Here is a 17,920-nt window from a genome sequence, read left to right on the forward strand (position 1 = left end):
TTAAGCCCATCTCGTCGTCTCGTTTGGGCGTTCACCGGCCGGGCAACTCTCTCTCACCCTCCCCCCCTCCCGTGTTGCCCGCCGGCTTCTGGGCTTCCCCTCTTTCCGACCTCCCCCGACTTTTATTTACGTCTCCGGATGGGAGGGGAAAGAGTGTGTCGATGGAAAGAATAGTGTAGGAGGGTGTGAATAGGGCGTGCAATAAATGCAATTCCCCAATTGACCTGTTCAAAGTTCGTGATGTGATCTGTTGTTCTGGAAACTCATCCGAGGTCTGGTCGGAATTAGCGGAAGTACGAGCACACTCGAGGAGCTCCATCATGAGCTCACAACGCGTCAAAGAGGTATTTTGCACTGGAACAATTCACGGCATTTGGAGCAAATGTGTCCAATTGCAATAACAACTCACAAGAGCCATGATGCTGCTCTCAGAAATCGCAGTCTCACATAAGAACAGACTTTCATTTCAATGCTGGATAACATGTCTAAACCGCCGACTACAAACGAATTTCTACCAGTCCTACACGACATCCTCCCAAGGTCATGCTTTTTAGAACGCCCTATGCCTTCCTTCTCTTAATAGCGCCGTCTATCTGCCCATTGCAGCAGTTACCTATGCTCTCTATGCCTTCGTTTCGTACTCGTCGTCGTGCTCATAGCCCTGAGCTCTTTCATCCTTGTACCTCTCTAGCTGGTCCGAAACGTAGCTATGCATGTGAGCATCCGCCTCGGACCGTTCCTTGGCTCGCTCTGGGTCATCGTGGTGAATAGAGTTGGTCATGGAGCGAGCATCATCATCAAAATCACTACGAGCACCGATGGACCGAGCCGTCGATGAGCGCCTGATGCGAGGCATGCCACCCTGGTGAGGAACGCCGACACTTCGATGGAAAATGTCATCAAAGTAGTGGCCCATGGCGATAGATGGTGTACGGGGGGTGTGAGGAAGTCGGCAGTTGACACTATATCTTGGTTAGCAATCTGGCATATACTTGACAAGTCTTGTTCAACATAACATACCCAGTATCATGGATCATTCGAGCAATCAGGCCGGTCCAGCCACATTGGTGGGTAGCGCCCAGGCCTCGTCCAGTGTCGCCGTCAAAGAACTCATGGAACCAGAGATAATCCTTCCAATGCTCATCAAAGTCGAGACGGTCATCGCCACCGTTGATGCTGCGCCTACCATCATCCGTACGGGCGAACAGATGCTGCAGGCGATGCTGAATCTCTTCAGACACCTTGCCCAGATGCATGTAGTCGCCACTGCCCGTCGGGCATTCAACCTGGAAGTCGGGTCCATAAAACAGGAAGAAGCGCTGCAGGGACTCGACTAGCAAGAAGTTGACGCACAGCCAGATAGGGCCTCTCCAGTTGCTGTTGCCGCCAAACAGACCGCTGTCAGAATCTCCTGGCACGTATCCGACACAGAACTTCTGTCCGTTGACATCCATCGAGAAGGGGTTCTCCTTGTGGAACTTGGAAAGAGATCGGATGCCGTGGTCGCTGAAGAATTCATCTTCATCGAGCATTCGCTTGAGGATCTTCTCCAGCCTGTCCTTGCTGACAATGGACAACAAGATTCTGTTCCCCTTTCCTCGCTTCCGAATACTGGCCATGTTTCGTTCAGCCAGATCGCATCGGTTTTCGATGAACCAGTCAACCCGCTTCTTGAATGACGGGAGCCTGTTGATCAGTTCTGGCTCCAGAGTGATGGTCGCATACAGCGGGATCAGGCCCACGAGCGATCGAACGGGCAGCTGCTGGATCCAGGGGCCGCCCCAAGAGATGGCATCATAGTAGAAGCCATCCTCCTCGTTCCAAAGAGATTTTTCATCCTTGTGGCCTGTTCGGAAGGTCATCGCATCACTAATGAAGATGAAGTGCTCAAAGAACTTGGATGCAATGTCCTCGTAGATGCGTCGGTGCTTGGCCAGCTCGAGTGCAATGTTGAGCATGGACAGACAGTAGAAGGCCATCCATCCTGTGCTGTCAGCCTGCTCAAGGACACCTCCGGTGGGCAAGGGCTCAGATCGGTTGAACAAGCCAATGTTGTCAAGGCCCAGGAAGCCTCCTTCAAACACATTCTTGCCGTCAGCATCCTTACGGTTCACCCACCAGGTGAAGTTAAGGAGCAGCTTCTGGAACACACGCTCCAGGAAGTCAAGATCCTGGCGGCCATACAGCTTCCGCTCGATCTTGAAAGTTCTAAATGTGGCCCAGGCGTGCACTGGGGGGTTCACATCGCCAAAGTTCCACTCGTAACTAACAGAGTACTTCAGTAACCATCTCAGGAACATTTTAAGCAAGGGTCAACTTACGCCGGAAGCTGTCCGTTGGGGTGACAGTACCACTCTCGGGTGAACAAGTCAAGCTGCTTCTTGGCGAAATCGGGGTCAATCATGGCCAGCGGGATGCAGTGAAAAGCGCTGTCCCACGCAGCAAAGAAAGGATACTCCCATGAGTCAGGCATTGACAGAATGTCGTCGCAATGCATGTGCTTCCACGCTGAGTTTCTGATGTCTTTCCGCGAGGCCGGGGGAGGAGGCATCGTGGGATCACCGTTCGCCCAATGGTCCCAGATGAAATGATAGTGCTGCTTGGTCCACATCATGCCAGAGAAGGCCTGCCTTTGGATGTTTCGCAGGTCGTCTGCCATGGGAAGAGGGCTGAGTCTGTAGTAGAACTCGTCCGCCTCTTCCCTGCGGCTCTCGATCACATCGTCGAACTCTTCCTCGTCCAGGTAGGTATCGTCTCTTCTTGTGAAGCGGAAACGAACGACTAAAGTATAGCTTAGCCAAATAGCCTTCGAAGCTTCATGCGCCAAAGTACTTACCAGCACATTCACCGGGATTGACACCACCGTCCTCATTAAAGTTGAACCAAGCAGCGCATTTGGTACCAGTCTTGGCAGGGTTGACGGCATCCTTCTCGCCATCGACAATGTACCTGTGGAAAGCATCCTTCACATATGGCTGCTTATTCTCCTGGTCGTACAGAGCCTTGAAATTCGTGTCGTTCTCGGTGAACATGAACTGGGGCATCACATCGTCACCGCTCGAGCCAACACCAGGCGATGGGGAGCAAAGGAAGTAACGCTCTCCCAGGCTCCAGTGGTTGGACTTGGCGGCGTTCTCGTCGACGGATTTAATCGAAGGCTTCTTGTCCTCAGGCTCTCGGCCCCAGCTCCAAGTGTTGCGGAACCACACTTGAGGAATGATATGAAGCGGTGCAGGGTCGGGGCCTCGGTTCCATGCGGTAACTCGAAACAGGATCTCATCGGGGTCGTCGGTTTCTTTGGCGGTTTCGATGAAGATGTCCCAGTACCTATCCTCGTCAAACACACCAGTGTCGATAATCTGGTACTCCTTGTCTTCCTTTCCTCTGCGGGCGTTCTCGTCGATCAGGTCTTTGTAGGGGAACTTTTTCTGCGGGTACTTGTAGAGAAACTTCATGTACGAATGCTATCATGGCAAGTCAGTATGATAGTGGGTCTCGAGTCTGGGGGTTATTACGGTCTGCAGAGGGAGTTAGCATGAGGTCACTGGAGAATAACCATTGAGGCTTGAGCTGGAAACTGACTGGAGTGTTATCGACGTGGAAATGGGCTTCCTTGACACTTTCTCCGTGGTTGCCCTGTGGGTTGGAGAGGCCAAAGAGACGTTCCTTGAGAAAGTCGCTAAAAACGTGTCAGCACTCATGACACGGGTTAATTGGCGTCATTAGACGAACTCTTCCTCATTCCAGAAGCTAAATCCAATGTTTTGGTAGCCGTGAGTGTCGCAGACACCAGCAATGCCATCTTCACCCCATCGGAAAGCTCGCGATCGGGCATGGTCGTGAGGGAAGTCTAGCGCAATATGTTAGAGAGTGGCGGTGATTCTCGAGGTTTGTGAAGCTGCACGTACGGCTCCAGGCATCTCCGTCAGGGCTGTAATCCTCTCGAACTGCGGGTTGGTTAGCAATTGGCTTATCATGGGCGGCATGAGCCAGGGTGTGCCGCGTTTATCACATGCCTGTCGCCCACTGTCTCTCAGCAACGTAAGGACCCCATTTCTTCCAGTACTTGGTGCGGTCGCGATCCTCCTTGAGGCGTCTCTCTTCCTCAGTGAGGTACTCGTGACCGTCATGAACAACCATGGCGCAATCTGAAGCTTTGCTTGACGAGAGAGCTCCAAGCACGGGCGACGGAGGCGACGATCGGCGAGGGGTAGCAACGATTGCTTAGGTGGGGGAGGACGAGATCAATTGGAACGAGTGGGGGGAGAGAAGAGGGGAAGGAGCAAAGTAGGGGCAAGAGGACGAGTCGTGAGATGATGTCGTTAGGTGAAGCTTCCCAGGAGGAGAGAGAAGGATAGAGAAGAAAGGAGGAAGAGAGGAGAGAGGAGGGAAAAACAACTTTCAACGAGGGCGAGACAAGACGGGATCGACGATGGTGGGTAGGACCAGAACATGACAGTCCCGTCGCGGTTGTGCCTGAGGCTTGAGCTTAGCAGCTCCGGTCTCAACTAGGTGCGTAGCTTCCCTCTTTGTTCCTGGTTTGTTGTTGGTCTCAGTGCTCTACTTTTTTTCCACGATAGCACATGGCTGCTGACGAATGGCGCATCACGGTTGAGCTGGCCGATGAGAACGGCGGCCGCTGTGTCCCCTCGGCTGCAGCGCGCTTTGATGCTACTGGATACATGGGTTCATGTCTCTGGATAGCAATGCTTGCAGCAGAGTGACATCGATGGCAACACTTGGGCAACAAACGGCTAGTCATGGACATGGCTCTCAAACTCCACCAAGAACACCATCATCGGTGGCCCCTCGGCGAGCCCAGGACCAACTGCAGGCCAGAGGAAACGACAGGAAACGGTCAACATGAATGGTTGTCCGGGGCCAAGTCTCCGCTGGAACGCTCCATGAGTGGGAACATTACTGTTGCCTTAGACGGCATTACACAGCAGCTTACACGAGATTTATGAAGCACTTGCTCTGGAGACGGTTTGCGCATACCGGTGAGCGACAGCGGCTCCAGCCTCCCCGGCCGAGAATTGTTGTGGCTTTTTCAGACTTGGGTTGCGCTAAAACAGCTGCGGCTTTCGTTGCAGCAATGACGTCTTTGAGCGTTGAGAGCCGGGTATTGGTGGTCTCGATCAAGGTTCGGGACCTTACCGTCTCACAAGTTTGAGAAAACTCGATCTTGACCATTCTATTTGTGGCAGTATTTCCAACGGCCAGTCCGACGGTGCCTGGCATAGCATCCTATCTGATCCATTGCCTCGAATCGAGAGAGCGACTAGTTTTTGGTGACGAATTGACCTCTCCAAGTTCTTCCCTTAACCTGCCCAGCAACCGGGTTTAAATATTCATCAATTTCCGCATGCCACCATACAGCGGGCTTTGCATGAAACCTCGATGAGTGCTCCTACATACGGATTGCATATTGGATGGTCAGCTGGAACTTGGTATCACTCGAGTCTTCAGAGCCAGGACAACTACCCTGCAACCCCGAATTGCCAGGGATGGACACCATGGACACCCAATATGGAGCCCATGCTCATCCACTCTTCGAAGGTAAAAGGAAGGATAAAAGAACACGCCTCCTTCGTTCATGTCTGGATTGTCGAAATGCGATGGACTACTGCCAGCTAGTCCTGGCTTCTCTACATCCCAATGACTGAACGAGGATGATGCTTGTATAGCTTCTCAAACCGAGCAACTTGTTGTCGTCACCAAGTGGCGCAATCAGACACTAAATACCCAATGCGGCTGTACGATCAAGATATGGGAAAGTCTCGAAAGTGAATGTCGGAAACCTTTCAATGCGACATCCGACCGATTTCATTCAGCCATGCTTGGCTGGTCTCTTGGGGGCATGGATCCAACATGGATCCACGGATAGAGGCTTACCGAGCCTCACATCGACAAAGCCAGGTTCCAGGACAATAAACTGACATGGCAACATCCAATTCACATGTCAAACTCGGAAAACAATGCTCCAGGAGATATATATTTCCCCAAGCAATGCCAAATGGATCAGCCACTGCGAGTGAGCTCTTTCGCGAGCCCCTGGTAGGGATTGTACCAACATCGAGCCACTGGATCCTTATATAGCCAGCAGCTCGAGGTCACACCCTCGTCAAACACCCCGATCCTTGCTCAAATCTCACCACAATCGATTGCATCAAAGCTCCTTCTGGCCTCGTAGCTCAGCTGCTTGCCCAGGACGCCGAGATCCAGCCGTCGTCATAACGCCTCGGCTGCTCCAAGATTATGACGATACGTTGTTGCGCAGCGTGCTTATTGGCCCGGGCTCACCCTTGCGCCAAGCTCCCGCCCTCCAGTGCCAGGCACAAAAAGCTAAGGCAACGTCGCCGTTCTTTCCATCTGAGTGTCCCAGTGCTTAACGCCTCGCCTCAACAAGCCCCATCCCCATCGTCAGATGCCAGCTCCGCCACTATAGCTTCGTGGCTTACTTGTCAACACTCGTCGTCACGTCTCTGATCTTCGCCTCCGACAATCGTTTGTTTCCCTATTTCAGTTTTCGAGATTCCCATCAGCCATGCGACTTTGATTTCATATTTCGACCTTGCATAATATTTATCCCTTCTCGTTCACCTTTAGAGTCGCGCTCTTACCGACCGTCCACACGACACGTTCGCCATCTCGACCAATTTTTTTTCCCTTTTCAATACCCCGTACACCAACCACAGATCTCGATAATACAACCATCTCCACCATGTCCGACGCTATATCTTCCTTTCTCCGGAAAGTCATTATTGAGTCTCCTCCCGGAGAATGGGCTATGCGCCAGCTTCGCGAGCTTCTCATCGGTGCCCTGAAGCAAGGCCCTATCCCCCAACATGTGTCCTTCGAGATGGACGGAAACCGGCGGTATGCTCGAAGCCACCGAATGGAGACGGTGGAGGGTCATCATCATGGATTTGAGGCCCTGGCTAGGGCATGTACCACCTGTCCTGTACTCTTGTGCGAATACTAACCTGTTGTACTTAGATTATGGAGATTTGCTACAAGTGCGGCGTGAAAGTCGTCACAGTTTACGCCTTCAGTATCGAGAACTACAATCGCCCGAAATACGAGGTCGAGGGCCTTATGCAGCTGGCCAAGGTCAAGCTGGAACAGTTGACCAACTACGGCCACATTCTCGATCGTTACGGTGCCCGTGTCCGCGTCCTGGGCCAGCGCGATATGATTCGAGCCGATGTTTTGGAGGTTGTTGACAAGGCTGTCGCAAGAACCAAGCACAACAACAAGTTGGTTTTGCATCTTCAAGGAAGCATTGGACGAGAACTAACGCATGGGCAGGGCCGTGTTGAACATTTGCTTCCCCTACACATCGAGAGCTGAGATGACCACCGCAGTCAGATCAACGGTGCAAGAGTTCCTTGCTCCCACTCCTCCCCGAAGCACACCATTCTCCCCTTCTCGTATTAGGCAAAAGATCCTGTCGCGCCAGCTGGACGGCCGCGAAGGTCTGCCCACGATCCCCGATGTTCTGCCCGAGGACTCGGAGCCTTTGGATGGCGATGATGCCAAGAAAGACAGTGATGGGGATTCGTCATCGCCCACACTGCACCCAGACTCACCCCCACCTCGCATCAGGGCGAGAAACAGCGCAGCCAGCCTCTCTGGCCTGCCAAACCCCGAGACGATCACAGCCGAGACACTCGACAAGCATATGTACACAGCAAGCGACCCCCCTCTAGATATCTTTGTTCGAACTAGCGGAGTGGAACGCCTCAGCGATTTTATGCTCTGGCAGTGCCACCAGGACACTCAGATCTTTTTCATTGACACTCTGTGGCCCGACTTTGATCTCCACGACTTCATCTGGATCTTGTTGGAGTGGCAGTGGCGGCAGAAGCAGAAGGATCGCGAAGAGGCGCCGGTCCGGGCGGCAACTGTTACGGCGTGATGTGTTTCGATAGACTGGAAGTAGTGATACCCCGAGGTTCATGGAAACAAAATCCCTTTATTTTTCATTTATTTATGGCAGAGTCTTTTGGTTTTCTGGCGCGGGATTGAGACCTTTTGTGTGTATATATAGCTATGCAGTTTGGGGTGCTCTGAGATGGGTATTAGGTCTGCGATAAGATGCAATATATTGCAATACACTGCATATTCAAGAATATCGCTAGTTGGAAGAAAATGTTGTCTCAAAGAGAATCACATATGAGCCTTTTATCCAGCCAATTACTGGGCTGACGGTACAATTCGCACATCTCTCACTCAACTGACCTGAAGAGCTGGTTGGTTTCGAGCCTATGACGATATTCCTGTCCACGCGCACCCTTATCAGATAAGAAAAAAACATCCGAGGTCGGGGGGTGGTTTCTCCGGATTTGATTTGCAGCGCCCGCGTGGTGCAGCTGGGGCCCTGGTTGGGGCGCCTGGCGCCTGAGGCCGACGTGGACCTGTGAGTCGGGGGGTGCCAGTACAGACGGGAGGTACCTGCCTGTCGTACTTACTCTTGGACTCCCGCCGCGGCATTCGCTTTCTGAAGCCTTCAAATGGAAAACAAGATCTGCACCTTCGCGTCTCTTCTTCCCAAGCTCATATTCCCCTCATATGGCATTTGGCACATAATGACCTAAACTCTTTTTACATCTGGTCGATTTAACTGCTACTCGCCTCATTACTCCCTCTCGCCGCCTTCGCACCAGGCACATACCCAATCTTTCTGTCGCCAGCCAGTCCGTCCCGCCGCTTGAGCTGGTTGACCCAGTCGCCTCAATCCTCGCATCCTACCCGCGTCGCCCACGATGAAGTCGGCCAAGGCTTCTCCGGCGGAGAGCCTGTCGCAACGCCGGTCGCAACCAGTCCGCCAGGCTCGGACGAACCCTTCTCGAAGCACCGCGACTATGGGTCGCTCTGGTGCTGGTAGAGATTCGATCGGCGGCGGCGACCAGCCCATCGACATCTTCCCAGCGATCACCCACTTCGCCGACTGCGTCACCGCCCTCCCAAAGGAGCTGGTTCGCCATTTCACTCTTCTTAAGGAAGTCGATGCCAAACTTTTTGCGCCCGAAGAGCAGCTCTTTCGACTTGTCGCCGCCGCCGCTAATGCTCCCCTCCCCGAGCCACGCACGAACAATGAGGCCTCGAGCGGAATTGCCCCAACCTCCGCGCCCATGAGCGCCCAGAACAGCTCGAGCGGCATCGCAATCAACAACGCCCTCCAACCCATACCGTCGGTCGACGAATCCCACAAGGACCTGGTCTTTGACCCCTCCAACCTTCCTCGCCGCCACCTCTTCCGCCAGACCGCCGTCAAGATCCAAGAAATGCTGGTGTCGCTTGAAGAAAAGAACCACGTTATATCAACTGCCAACGAGGCACTGCAAGCCCAGCTTGCTCGTATTGAAGACGTCTGGCCACACCTAGAGAACGAATTCAGCGAGGAAGCCAAATGGGGAAGCAATACCCACTGGGCGTATCCCGAGAATCGCCTCGCGAGATCACATGTTGACCGTACACGGCGCGATGGCGCCGCAGCCATCTCTGCTGCAGCACAGGCTTTGGCCGAAGAGGCAGCCGCTAGAAGCGATGCTCGAAAGCAAGCCGTGCAGGCCAAGAAGAACTCGAGAAACCACAACAATCACGCTACTCATAATGCCCACCACGACTCCGAAGCGGACGATCACGACGGTAAACATAAGGCCGAAAGCACCAAGAAGACGGCCAAGTCTCGCAAGACGGCCGAGAGCGCCAATGTTGGCCTGGGCATCTCTACGGCAGCAGCCAACAACGGCAACCCGCCTCAGAAACGACGCAAGGTAGAAAAGACAACCAACGGGGCCGCGACAACAGAACGCGCCATGAGCACCGTCTTCGGGACCACTGCACCAAAGCCGAAGACCGCAAGTCCGAGGGCAACGCCTGCTCCTGAAGCGCCCAAGAAGAGAAAGGCGCTTCCCTCAGGGAGCGGCCAGTCTAAGAAGAGGTATGTTCTATCCATCCCCACTACCATGCAAGAATCTAACGCTGTGATTTCAGTAAGAATGGAGTCGCCGGCATGTCACCATCAGTCAATTCGTCGCCCGTCATCACAGAGCTTCCCGAGCCGAAGATTGCTCCTGTTCGAGCTTCGCCAGCGCCCGTGGTTACGCCAAACCCTGCCCCAACGCGCGCACGACAAAACTCAATACAATCCGCAAATGTTGAAAGTACCAAGGCACGACCGACGTCATCAGCGTCTAACAAGCCTAATGGGAAACCTGCTAGCACGCCGGATCCTGGGACACAGCCAACCAATTGGCCTCAAAACGGTGCTGATACAAACGTTGTCAAGGAGCCCAGTGTGCCTATCAAGACGGAAAGCTCCAAGAAAGACACCGAGCGGACAGAGGTTGTTGCTTCTGCTCCGCCACCGACGACGACCAGCAGCAAGAAGGAGACCAAGGCGGACGAGAACGGACGGAAGAGCGAATCGGTACCACCAGCGCCGCAGAGCGTGACAGTCACAACCAAGAGTGGAAGGGCCAGTAAGCCGTCAACACCGGCATTGGCGACATTCCAGGAAGCGGCTCAATCGCGGTCGCGGTCGTCGAGAAACAATGACGCAGCTGGTGCCAAGAAGAGCCAGAAGAAGGTCGCTCCCACGATCCACGCAGCGGTTGCTCAGTTGGCAGACGAAGACACAAACAGCAGCATGCAGGGCGACGAGGATGACGCAGACATTGATGCAGACGAGCCGACGTATTGCTATTGCAATGGTGTCAGTTACGGTGAGATGGTAGCGTGCGATGCGGATGAATGCCCGCGTGAGTGGTTCCACCTCGAGTGTGTTGGACTCAAGGTCGCACCAGGATCCAAAGGTGAGTTGCCGAGTGCACGTCTGTACCGGATGAATAGATGGCTAATGGAGTGTAGCAAAATGGTATTGCGAAGACTGCAAGGAGCGCCTCAAAATGGGAGGCAAGAAGACGAACAGCCGGTAGGTCAGGCGACGCCCAGCACCATGAGTCACGGACAAGTCACGATGGCCTCGTCGAGGGATCGACGATTGGTTCTGGAATGGATTACACAGCCGGTAGAATGGATCCATGTATAGGTACTACAGGCACAACGGCGTTTCTTTTTTTTTTTTTTTGGGAGGGAGGCGGACGCGGTCATACAGCACCCGTCTTGATTTGGCATGTTCAGCCGGCCGGGCAGAGGGTTCGGCAGAGTTTCATCTTGTCGACTTTTTCTCTGAATGCGAGGAGATATGAAGGAGGATGTGTCGATGATTCGTTGTCTGTTCTATAGAAAGCGGCATAGTCGAGCGTGGAGATGCCAACGGTTGATCATACACGGGTTTACCGAAATGCGGGGGAAATGAGGAGGGTCCTTACGAGATGAAGGCACCATTGGATCTAGCCAATAGAGGCGCATGTTCGAAATGGTATTAGTGAGGGATGAGAGGCGGAAAGGAAGAAAAAACAAAAAGTCACGATGCTCAAATTTGTTGTTGTGTGGTCGTTTGCTGTGTTGTGGTGTTGTAGTAGCGGGCCGTCGGAGCTTGACACGAATTCGAGGGAGGGGTCTTGAGTGTCACGAGAACCAAAGCCTGGGCCGCTAAGAGCAAAGTGTTAGGTAATGAGACCCGAGTTCTGGGGCTGGGCGTCCGGAGGAGAAAGGGGAAGACGAGAGGCATTGACCAACGAGACGATGGCGATTCGAAGCTGTGGCAGCGGGAGGTTTGTGCTAAGATTTCTGGGCTCCGGGAGGTGCGCAGCCGTGATGCGAGAGCTCGGACGGTTTGTCTCTGGTTCCTGCACTTAGGTAGGTTGTTGAGGGACCCCATGTACATCTGGGCCCTGCGTCTTGTTGAGAAAGAGGAGAAACGGGTAGAGCAGAGAGAACTAAGCTAAGGTTGGAAGCTAAGGTGAGGGACGTTCCAGGACAAGAGGCTAGAAGCCAAAGCATGTCACACGGAGCGGAGAAGAAAGCTGAACCCCGGAAGTTCGGAGAGGGCGTTGCTGTATGCGTGAGTGTGAGGGTGAGTGTGTGTGCGAGATTCGGGGAGGCGAAAAAAAAAGGGAAGTGACAAGTCTAGAAAAAGCAGCAACAAGCAGGCAGCCTATGACGTTTTGGAAAATCCGGGGTAAAAATGGTTCTGGCTCGTTGTCAATGGTCGATGCTTTTTTCTGCCCGGCCTGGCCTTTGGTGATAGGGTCCGGGGGGTGCGGGTTGTTGCACGGCGCTTGCGCGAGGGCCGCGCTCCGGAGCCGCTGGCGCGGAAGCTCACGTTATCACTTCAGGTCTCTCAACCTGCTGTGCTGTAGCAAAACTGGCTGTGCCTGCGGCGTTCGACGTCGGGGGTTCGTCTGGTCTCAACATCGTGGCACGGAGTTTCGCAAATGATGGCAACGGCCCCCTATTCCGGCCGGGTCACGAAGTCGAGGTCATGTGGTCACGGTGCTCGGCGTCATCAAACCGCCCTGCCCCAGGGGGTTAACTTCACGGTGAAGCGACCTAGCGAGCTCTCGCTCTAGCAGATGAGGCGCTGCACATCCCCCAGTATCACCCAAAGAAGCAAACTCGACCCTGCGAATCCAATTTACAGCACACCGTAAGTAGGGAGAAGCCGGGTTTGCTGGTCAACCTAAGCCAGGCACTATATGGGGCACGTGCTGGATGCTGAATCGCATGTTAGATGCGCCGTTTCGGGATGCGAGTCGTACTATGGGATATCGTATGGTAGAGGTCCCAGCTCTCGCAGCATCTCTCTCCTTTGTCCTGCTTGTCTATGCATGATGGCCTTCCGGAGTATTATCGCACAACGGCAGGTTTGGGTGGATGGGAGGGAGCAGGCAGAATCCTCTCAAACTCCGCCCATCAGTAATAAGTGCCGTCTCGTCTGTGTTAGTGTTAGCGGCGCCCCCGGCGGCCGGCTTTGCTTCGCCTTCTTTTTTTACTACTCCTCGGCGGCTGGAGTCGGTGTCGTTTCGCCGTGTGTCGGTCTCGGCCTGGCGTGTTTAAGCTCGAGCTGGCGCTTGCAAACTAGGGCCGGACGAAACGGGGTGCCGGTAGCGATATCGCCCACCGGGAGCGAGATGACGGTTGGTGATTGACTCGAAAACAACCCCTTTGGGGGAATCTGGGGGTCCTAGCTCTTCAAGGGACCGGCTTCGCTGCCGGTCCTCGAAGGGAAAAAAAAGAGGGGGCCGTGATTCTGTTTACTCATTTCTCCCGTTGTTCTACTTGTTCTACTGTCCTTCCCGTCATGTCCGGCGGCTAGGACGGAGTTTGTAATGGTGTTGCTCATGGGACTCGGCATTGCGGCGCTGATCATGATCGGGGCGAGTTGAGTAAGCCGATGAATTCGGCGTGGCTGGAGCGCGGGATGCGATCAAGACGCTCTCCTGTATGCAGTTGATTGAGGCATTGCATATTACAGCAGCCTCTCTGCAGGTTGCTATGCCTCGGCCAGCCGTTATCCGTCATGGTGATTTGGTTCTTGTATAAGCTTTCAGGGCTGCCTCAACTCTCCCAAAAATACAGACACGGTGGTCAAACAAAGTGACAGCGCTGGCCCCCGGATGGCCATTGTCGAATCGCATGGCTGGAATTATGCCTTGGGCTTGGTACCTGGTCATAAGGATCTCGGCGGATCTGATGAAAAAGAGACCTAGGGCTTGCATCTTGCTTCTCCTCCTCTCACCCCCGCCTGGATCAGAGATGAATGAGGGGCTTCTGAATTTCCATTACTTACTTCCTGCAGCCATTACGTTACGTTACGCTTCTGCAGAGGAGCGAGTGCGTGTGCGAGCAAGCAACCAAGACGGGGGAAATGTCACCAAGGTCGTTCTGTCTCGGTATGAGCTTCCGATGGGGGAGGTGTCGTTGACAGAGACCCTTGTCGCGTCATCGGCCATCGGCCATTTGACCAGTACAAGCCGCAGTTGGCGGGAGCGGAGCGGGAGAGCGCGGCGGAGTGCAGTGTAGTAGTGTTGCACAAGGGGGGGTGAGAATTGTCTAGGTTGTCGTTGTCGTCGTCGTTGTCCTGTGCTGCTTCGTATATACGACCAGGGAATGAAACCAAAGAGTGAGGCTGATGGTGCAACTGGGGAGAAAAGCACCTGATGCTCAGCGAGATTTGACCGTCTGGGATATTCGCTGGAGGAATTAGGATGGTTTCCAAGTGCCAAAAACTAGACAACGGGCAATTGTGGGAGGCGACGAGTTTTTTTCTCTCTTGGCTTGCCTCGACGTCGTTCCCATTACCAAATCTTGACCTGTCCCGTCCAATGGAGTCTGCCCACCACCTCTTCAAGGCCGATCCGGCGCCAGCGGGGGTCAGTCGAATCTTTTCTTTGTCTGGAAAACTGAGCGGCAACGGCTTTTGGAGACTCAACCATCCACAGCCCAGGCTGGCGGCTCATGGCCTTGTATGGCCTGTCTTTTCACTATGCCATGCCATGCCATGGAATAGATCACCATGGGGGGTTCCTTGTCATGGATGGCCGTGCTTCCAAGTCTCGTCTCGTCTTCTCTCCTCTCACTCCCCCATCGGTTCCAGTTCCAAGCCTTCCAGCCCTTCCCCGTGGTCGTGGTGTGTTGCTCACCTGACGGCCACGGCCCCGAAAGATCCAGTCCTCGATTTCCATTACCCAATATTGTGCGATCCTGAGCTAATGCCCCGTGCATGCCAACACGCTTTTTCGCCAACGTCCCTGGCAAAATACCCTGGCTACTGGGCGTGGCTGGTCCCCCGGGTGGCGCTCCTTTCGTCGGTCGCTCAGGCCCGCCTTTGGTGTTTGGACCCTCTAACACCCTACCCTCGTCATGAGGGCTCCAGCAAAGGCTCCAGAAGGTGACTCTCGCCTCCGCCGGGGGTGGCTTCCCTCGTGGCTCGTGGAGTCGTGGCTCTAGCTCCGTGACACTTTATATCCAGGCCCCGAGCCCGATGCGCCTGGTCGCCCTCGTCTGTTCCCTTGTTTTCTGTTGTCAAGATTTTTCGACTCTTACAAGCCTAGACCTGGATCCTCATCTTGGAATCTCTCTCAACTACCGATCAACCTCACCCTCCGATATCGACAAACCCTTTCGTCATCGGCCCCCCCGCCTTAGCCTCGCCTTTACTCTTACATAACCGTATAGGCTCCGGATCCGGTGGCTCATACTACGCCACTGCAGTTGCTCAACTATCAGCCTTTTTCATCCTCCGCCAACTTTTTGCCAGCCGTTGGGTTGGCCACCAACCAACACTCTCCGTGTGACTCGTTTCCCTGGACTCACGATCTTCGCTGAGAACAGGCGAAGCTCTTCGACGAACGCATCCACATTCCTAACCCTCGCTCCCGTCCTGATTCTTTTCCCGCCCTCTTCAGGGTCGGCCATTGCACTCTCCTCTCGTCTTTAGACTCGTATGGCCGTCCCGCTGAGCCCTACGCACCACGCGGTGCCTCACTTTGACCTTTCTGCCCTCCTCAAAGCAAAGATGTCTCGTCCCGACTCCCCCAATAGCAACAGCGACAAGACGGCCCGCTCGTCCTTCTCCTCCGTGAGGGAGAACGACGACGGCCTCGCGCAGACCTTTACACGGTCCAAGATTTCCTCCTACACTCAAGGGACGGAAGAGGTATTCGATGAATCACCCTCACCCTCCGTTGAGATTGCACAGCCGTCGTTCCAGGCTCCTCTGACGCAGCCTCACAGTCGGCTCCATGGGTTTTGGTTTCCTGCGGATAACTTCCGTGGTTGGAAGCAAATCCCCATCAAGGGCAAGGCCGCCAGCCGTAGCTGCGAGGACCTGCACAAGCTGTCCATGACATGGAGCTCTCCAGCCCCAGCTGTTCCCGTTCAGAAGGTCTCCCACCCTACTTACCAGACCGGAACCTCTCCTCTCGAGCGTCTCCCCAGCGAAGTCCTGGGTAAGTCAACTCAACTACCGGAATTGGGGGTCCTGGGTCCTCGCGCACCCCAGTCCCCTTGTTATTAAAGAGGGCCTGCGCACTGACATGTCGATCCTAGGTGCGATTATCGATCTTCTCGTCATCGAGATTCCTCCAAACGGCCTCACACCACGCAATGCCGATTTGATGGCCCTTCTCTTGACCTCGCGATCCATCCACGCCGCGACGCTCAACACTCTCTACCGCCACATCACGATCCCCCACTCGAGAATCTTCCGCAAGTTCCTGGCTACCATTACCGAGTACCCAGCGCTCGCCTCTATCGTGCGGCGGCTTGACTTTAGCCACTTTAACCCTTCCACCATCTTCTCTACTCAGAGCGAGAGAGCCCAGACTCGAAACCTGACTACCGAGACCTTGTTCAAATGTCTGGAGCTGACCCCATACCTGCAGGAGTTTCTGGCCCAGGAGTACATCGATGAGGATTTGGGTCCCGAGGTGATCAAGAAGCTGTTCTTTGATATGCCCCGTCTCCGAGCCGTCGACTTCTGTGGCTGCTCCTCTCCCTACTTCAAGAACGCCTTTACGAGCCTGGTCCAGTCGTCGCCCTGGCCCGATTCTCTGACGCTTACTCGAATTTCCTTCCACAAGTGCCTGAACTTGCCGGGCTCCGTCTTTGAGGCCATCCTGCCTCGGCTTGAAAAAGCTACGCACCTTGACCTTGCTGGAACTCGAGTGACTGACAAGGCGCTACAGAGTCTCCCTGAGACGGCGAGACTCACCCACCTGAACCTGGCCAAGTGCCGGGAGTTGTCTTCTGAGGTCGTTGTCAAGTTTATTACAACGCACCCTGCTATTATTCAGACGATCACCGTCCTCAGCCTCGCTACAAATGCGAGCAGCCACCTGCTGCTCGGCAAGGCTGATGTTGATGCCATCCTCCCTCGTCTTCCAACCTCCCTTCGTTCCCTGAGCCTGAAGGGAAGCAGGATGGATCCCTCGCAGATCCCTCTTCTCACTCCACTTGTCCAGCACTTGGAGGAGCTTGCCATCGGACGAGGTCTCGATCTCCGAGATATCCACCAGCTTCTCTACCAGGAGGGACAGTGGATCCCCCACTCCCTCCGATACCTCGATGTTTCTGACCTGGATACCATCATCGGAAGTGCTAGTGCGCTGCTGAACCCAGGGTCCGCCCCGCTGCATGTTATCGAACTCGAGGAGCGTGCATACGAACGAGCGGCCAAGGCGAAGAAGAACCTTGAACGGGTGGGGTGGACACCGAAGGAATTTGGTAGCCGCTACTGGCTAGTCCGCATGAACTCGGACGGCACTACCATCGACAACGGCGCCCGGTGGTGGAAGCTGGGCGCTGAGAGCTGGGGTATGAGGAAGATCCCGGTAGCCGAGGCCGACGTCGGAGGCATGTACGGGACTTTCATGTTCGGCCGACGGCTGTAAGCGGCCGCCGAGGCTGATGCGCGGTTCAGCATCACGATTTGGATCTCTACTCTGTTCGATTTGACGGTGTTTCTGGCACGGATTTGAATGGCTGGGTTTTGGTTGCATCTTGATCAGATATCCGGGGCGTACAGCGTTGAAAATTAGCGGTAAAAGTTGAAGTCATTGTTGTGCGAAAGCGTTATTGACACATGAAGATGACGATAGAGAAAAACCGCGGATAATTAGATAATGACTTTACGAACTGGTCAATTTGACTTATTTGTTCTGGCAGTTGATGTGCGTTGAAACTTGTGTTGAGTGAGTGTCTAGATGTTTCCACACCAATGCTTTCTCGGTCTCGAGGCCTTGTCTCAACTGACAGAACGACTTACCAGATACTTGTAAGATTATTAGGACTACAGTGTTTCATGCATATTGAGGTAGAGAAAAAAAAGGTATTAACCTCTAACAACCACTCAAGTATTGCTTTGATTACATGTGCTGAGTTTGCTCCCCTCCGGCGGTAACGACGGCAGAGTGCGAATAATGGCCTTTATGCAATCAGCAACTCCGACACAGAAATGACAACGACTATAATTTATCTATGCGGATCTGAACACCCCTAGTTA

At 54.1% G+C, this 17,920-nt stretch overlaps 4 protein-coding genes across 4 annotated transcripts; 3 read left to right on the forward strand and 1 right to left on the reverse strand.

Moving 5' to 3' along the window:
- Positions 1 to 622: 622 nt before the first annotated feature.
- NCS57_00120700 (Glycoside hydrolase family 63) lies at positions 623 to 4,140 on the reverse strand (the record flags this gene model as incomplete). The annotated part of the gene is made up of 8 exons (XM_053051277.1): positions 623 to 962; positions 1,021 to 2,265; positions 2,322 to 2,781; positions 2,837 to 3,464; positions 3,583 to 3,679; positions 3,733 to 3,850; positions 3,909 to 3,947; positions 4,017 to 4,140. The coding sequence occupies 8 exons, from the start codon at positions 4,138 to 4,140 to the stop codon at positions 623 to 625; spliced, it is 3,051 nt and encodes a 1,016-aa protein (XP_052919792.1).
- Positions 4,141 to 6,724: 2,584 nt separating this feature from the next.
- NCS57_00120800 (Alkyl transferase) lies at positions 6,725 to 7,921 on the forward strand (the record flags this gene model as incomplete). Its single annotated transcript, XM_053051278.1, has 3 exons — positions 6,725 to 6,946; positions 7,000 to 7,259; positions 7,312 to 7,921. The coding sequence occupies 3 exons, from the start codon at positions 6,725 to 6,727 to the stop codon at positions 7,919 to 7,921; spliced, it is 1,092 nt and encodes a 363-aa protein (XP_052919793.1).
- Positions 7,922 to 8,768: 847 nt separating this feature from the next.
- NCS57_00120900 (Chromatin modification-related protein) lies at positions 8,769 to 10,946 on the forward strand (the record flags this gene model as incomplete). Its single annotated transcript, XM_053051279.1, has 3 exons — positions 8,769 to 9,949; positions 10,003 to 10,823; positions 10,879 to 10,946. 3 exons carry the CDS (start codon positions 8,769 to 8,771, stop codon positions 10,944 to 10,946), a joined length of 2,070 nt encoding a protein of 689 aa, XP_052919794.1.
- Positions 10,947 to 15,361: 4,415 nt separating this feature from the next.
- On the forward strand, positions 15,362 to 17,309 carry NCS57_00121000 (uncharacterized protein; the record flags this gene model as incomplete). Its single annotated transcript, XM_053051280.1, has 2 exons — positions 15,362 to 15,866; positions 15,967 to 17,309. 2 exons carry the CDS (start codon positions 15,362 to 15,364, stop codon positions 17,307 to 17,309), a joined length of 1,848 nt encoding a protein of 615 aa, XP_052919795.1.
- Positions 17,310 to 17,920: the final 611 nt, after the last annotated feature.

Source organism: Fusarium keratoplasticum, chromosome 1 (assembly GCF_025433545.1).
Source record: "Fusarium keratoplasticum isolate Fu6.1 chromosome 1, whole genome shotgun sequence".
NCBI classification, from domain to species: domain Eukaryota; kingdom Fungi; phylum Ascomycota; class Sordariomycetes; order Hypocreales; family Nectriaceae; genus Fusarium; species Fusarium keratoplasticum.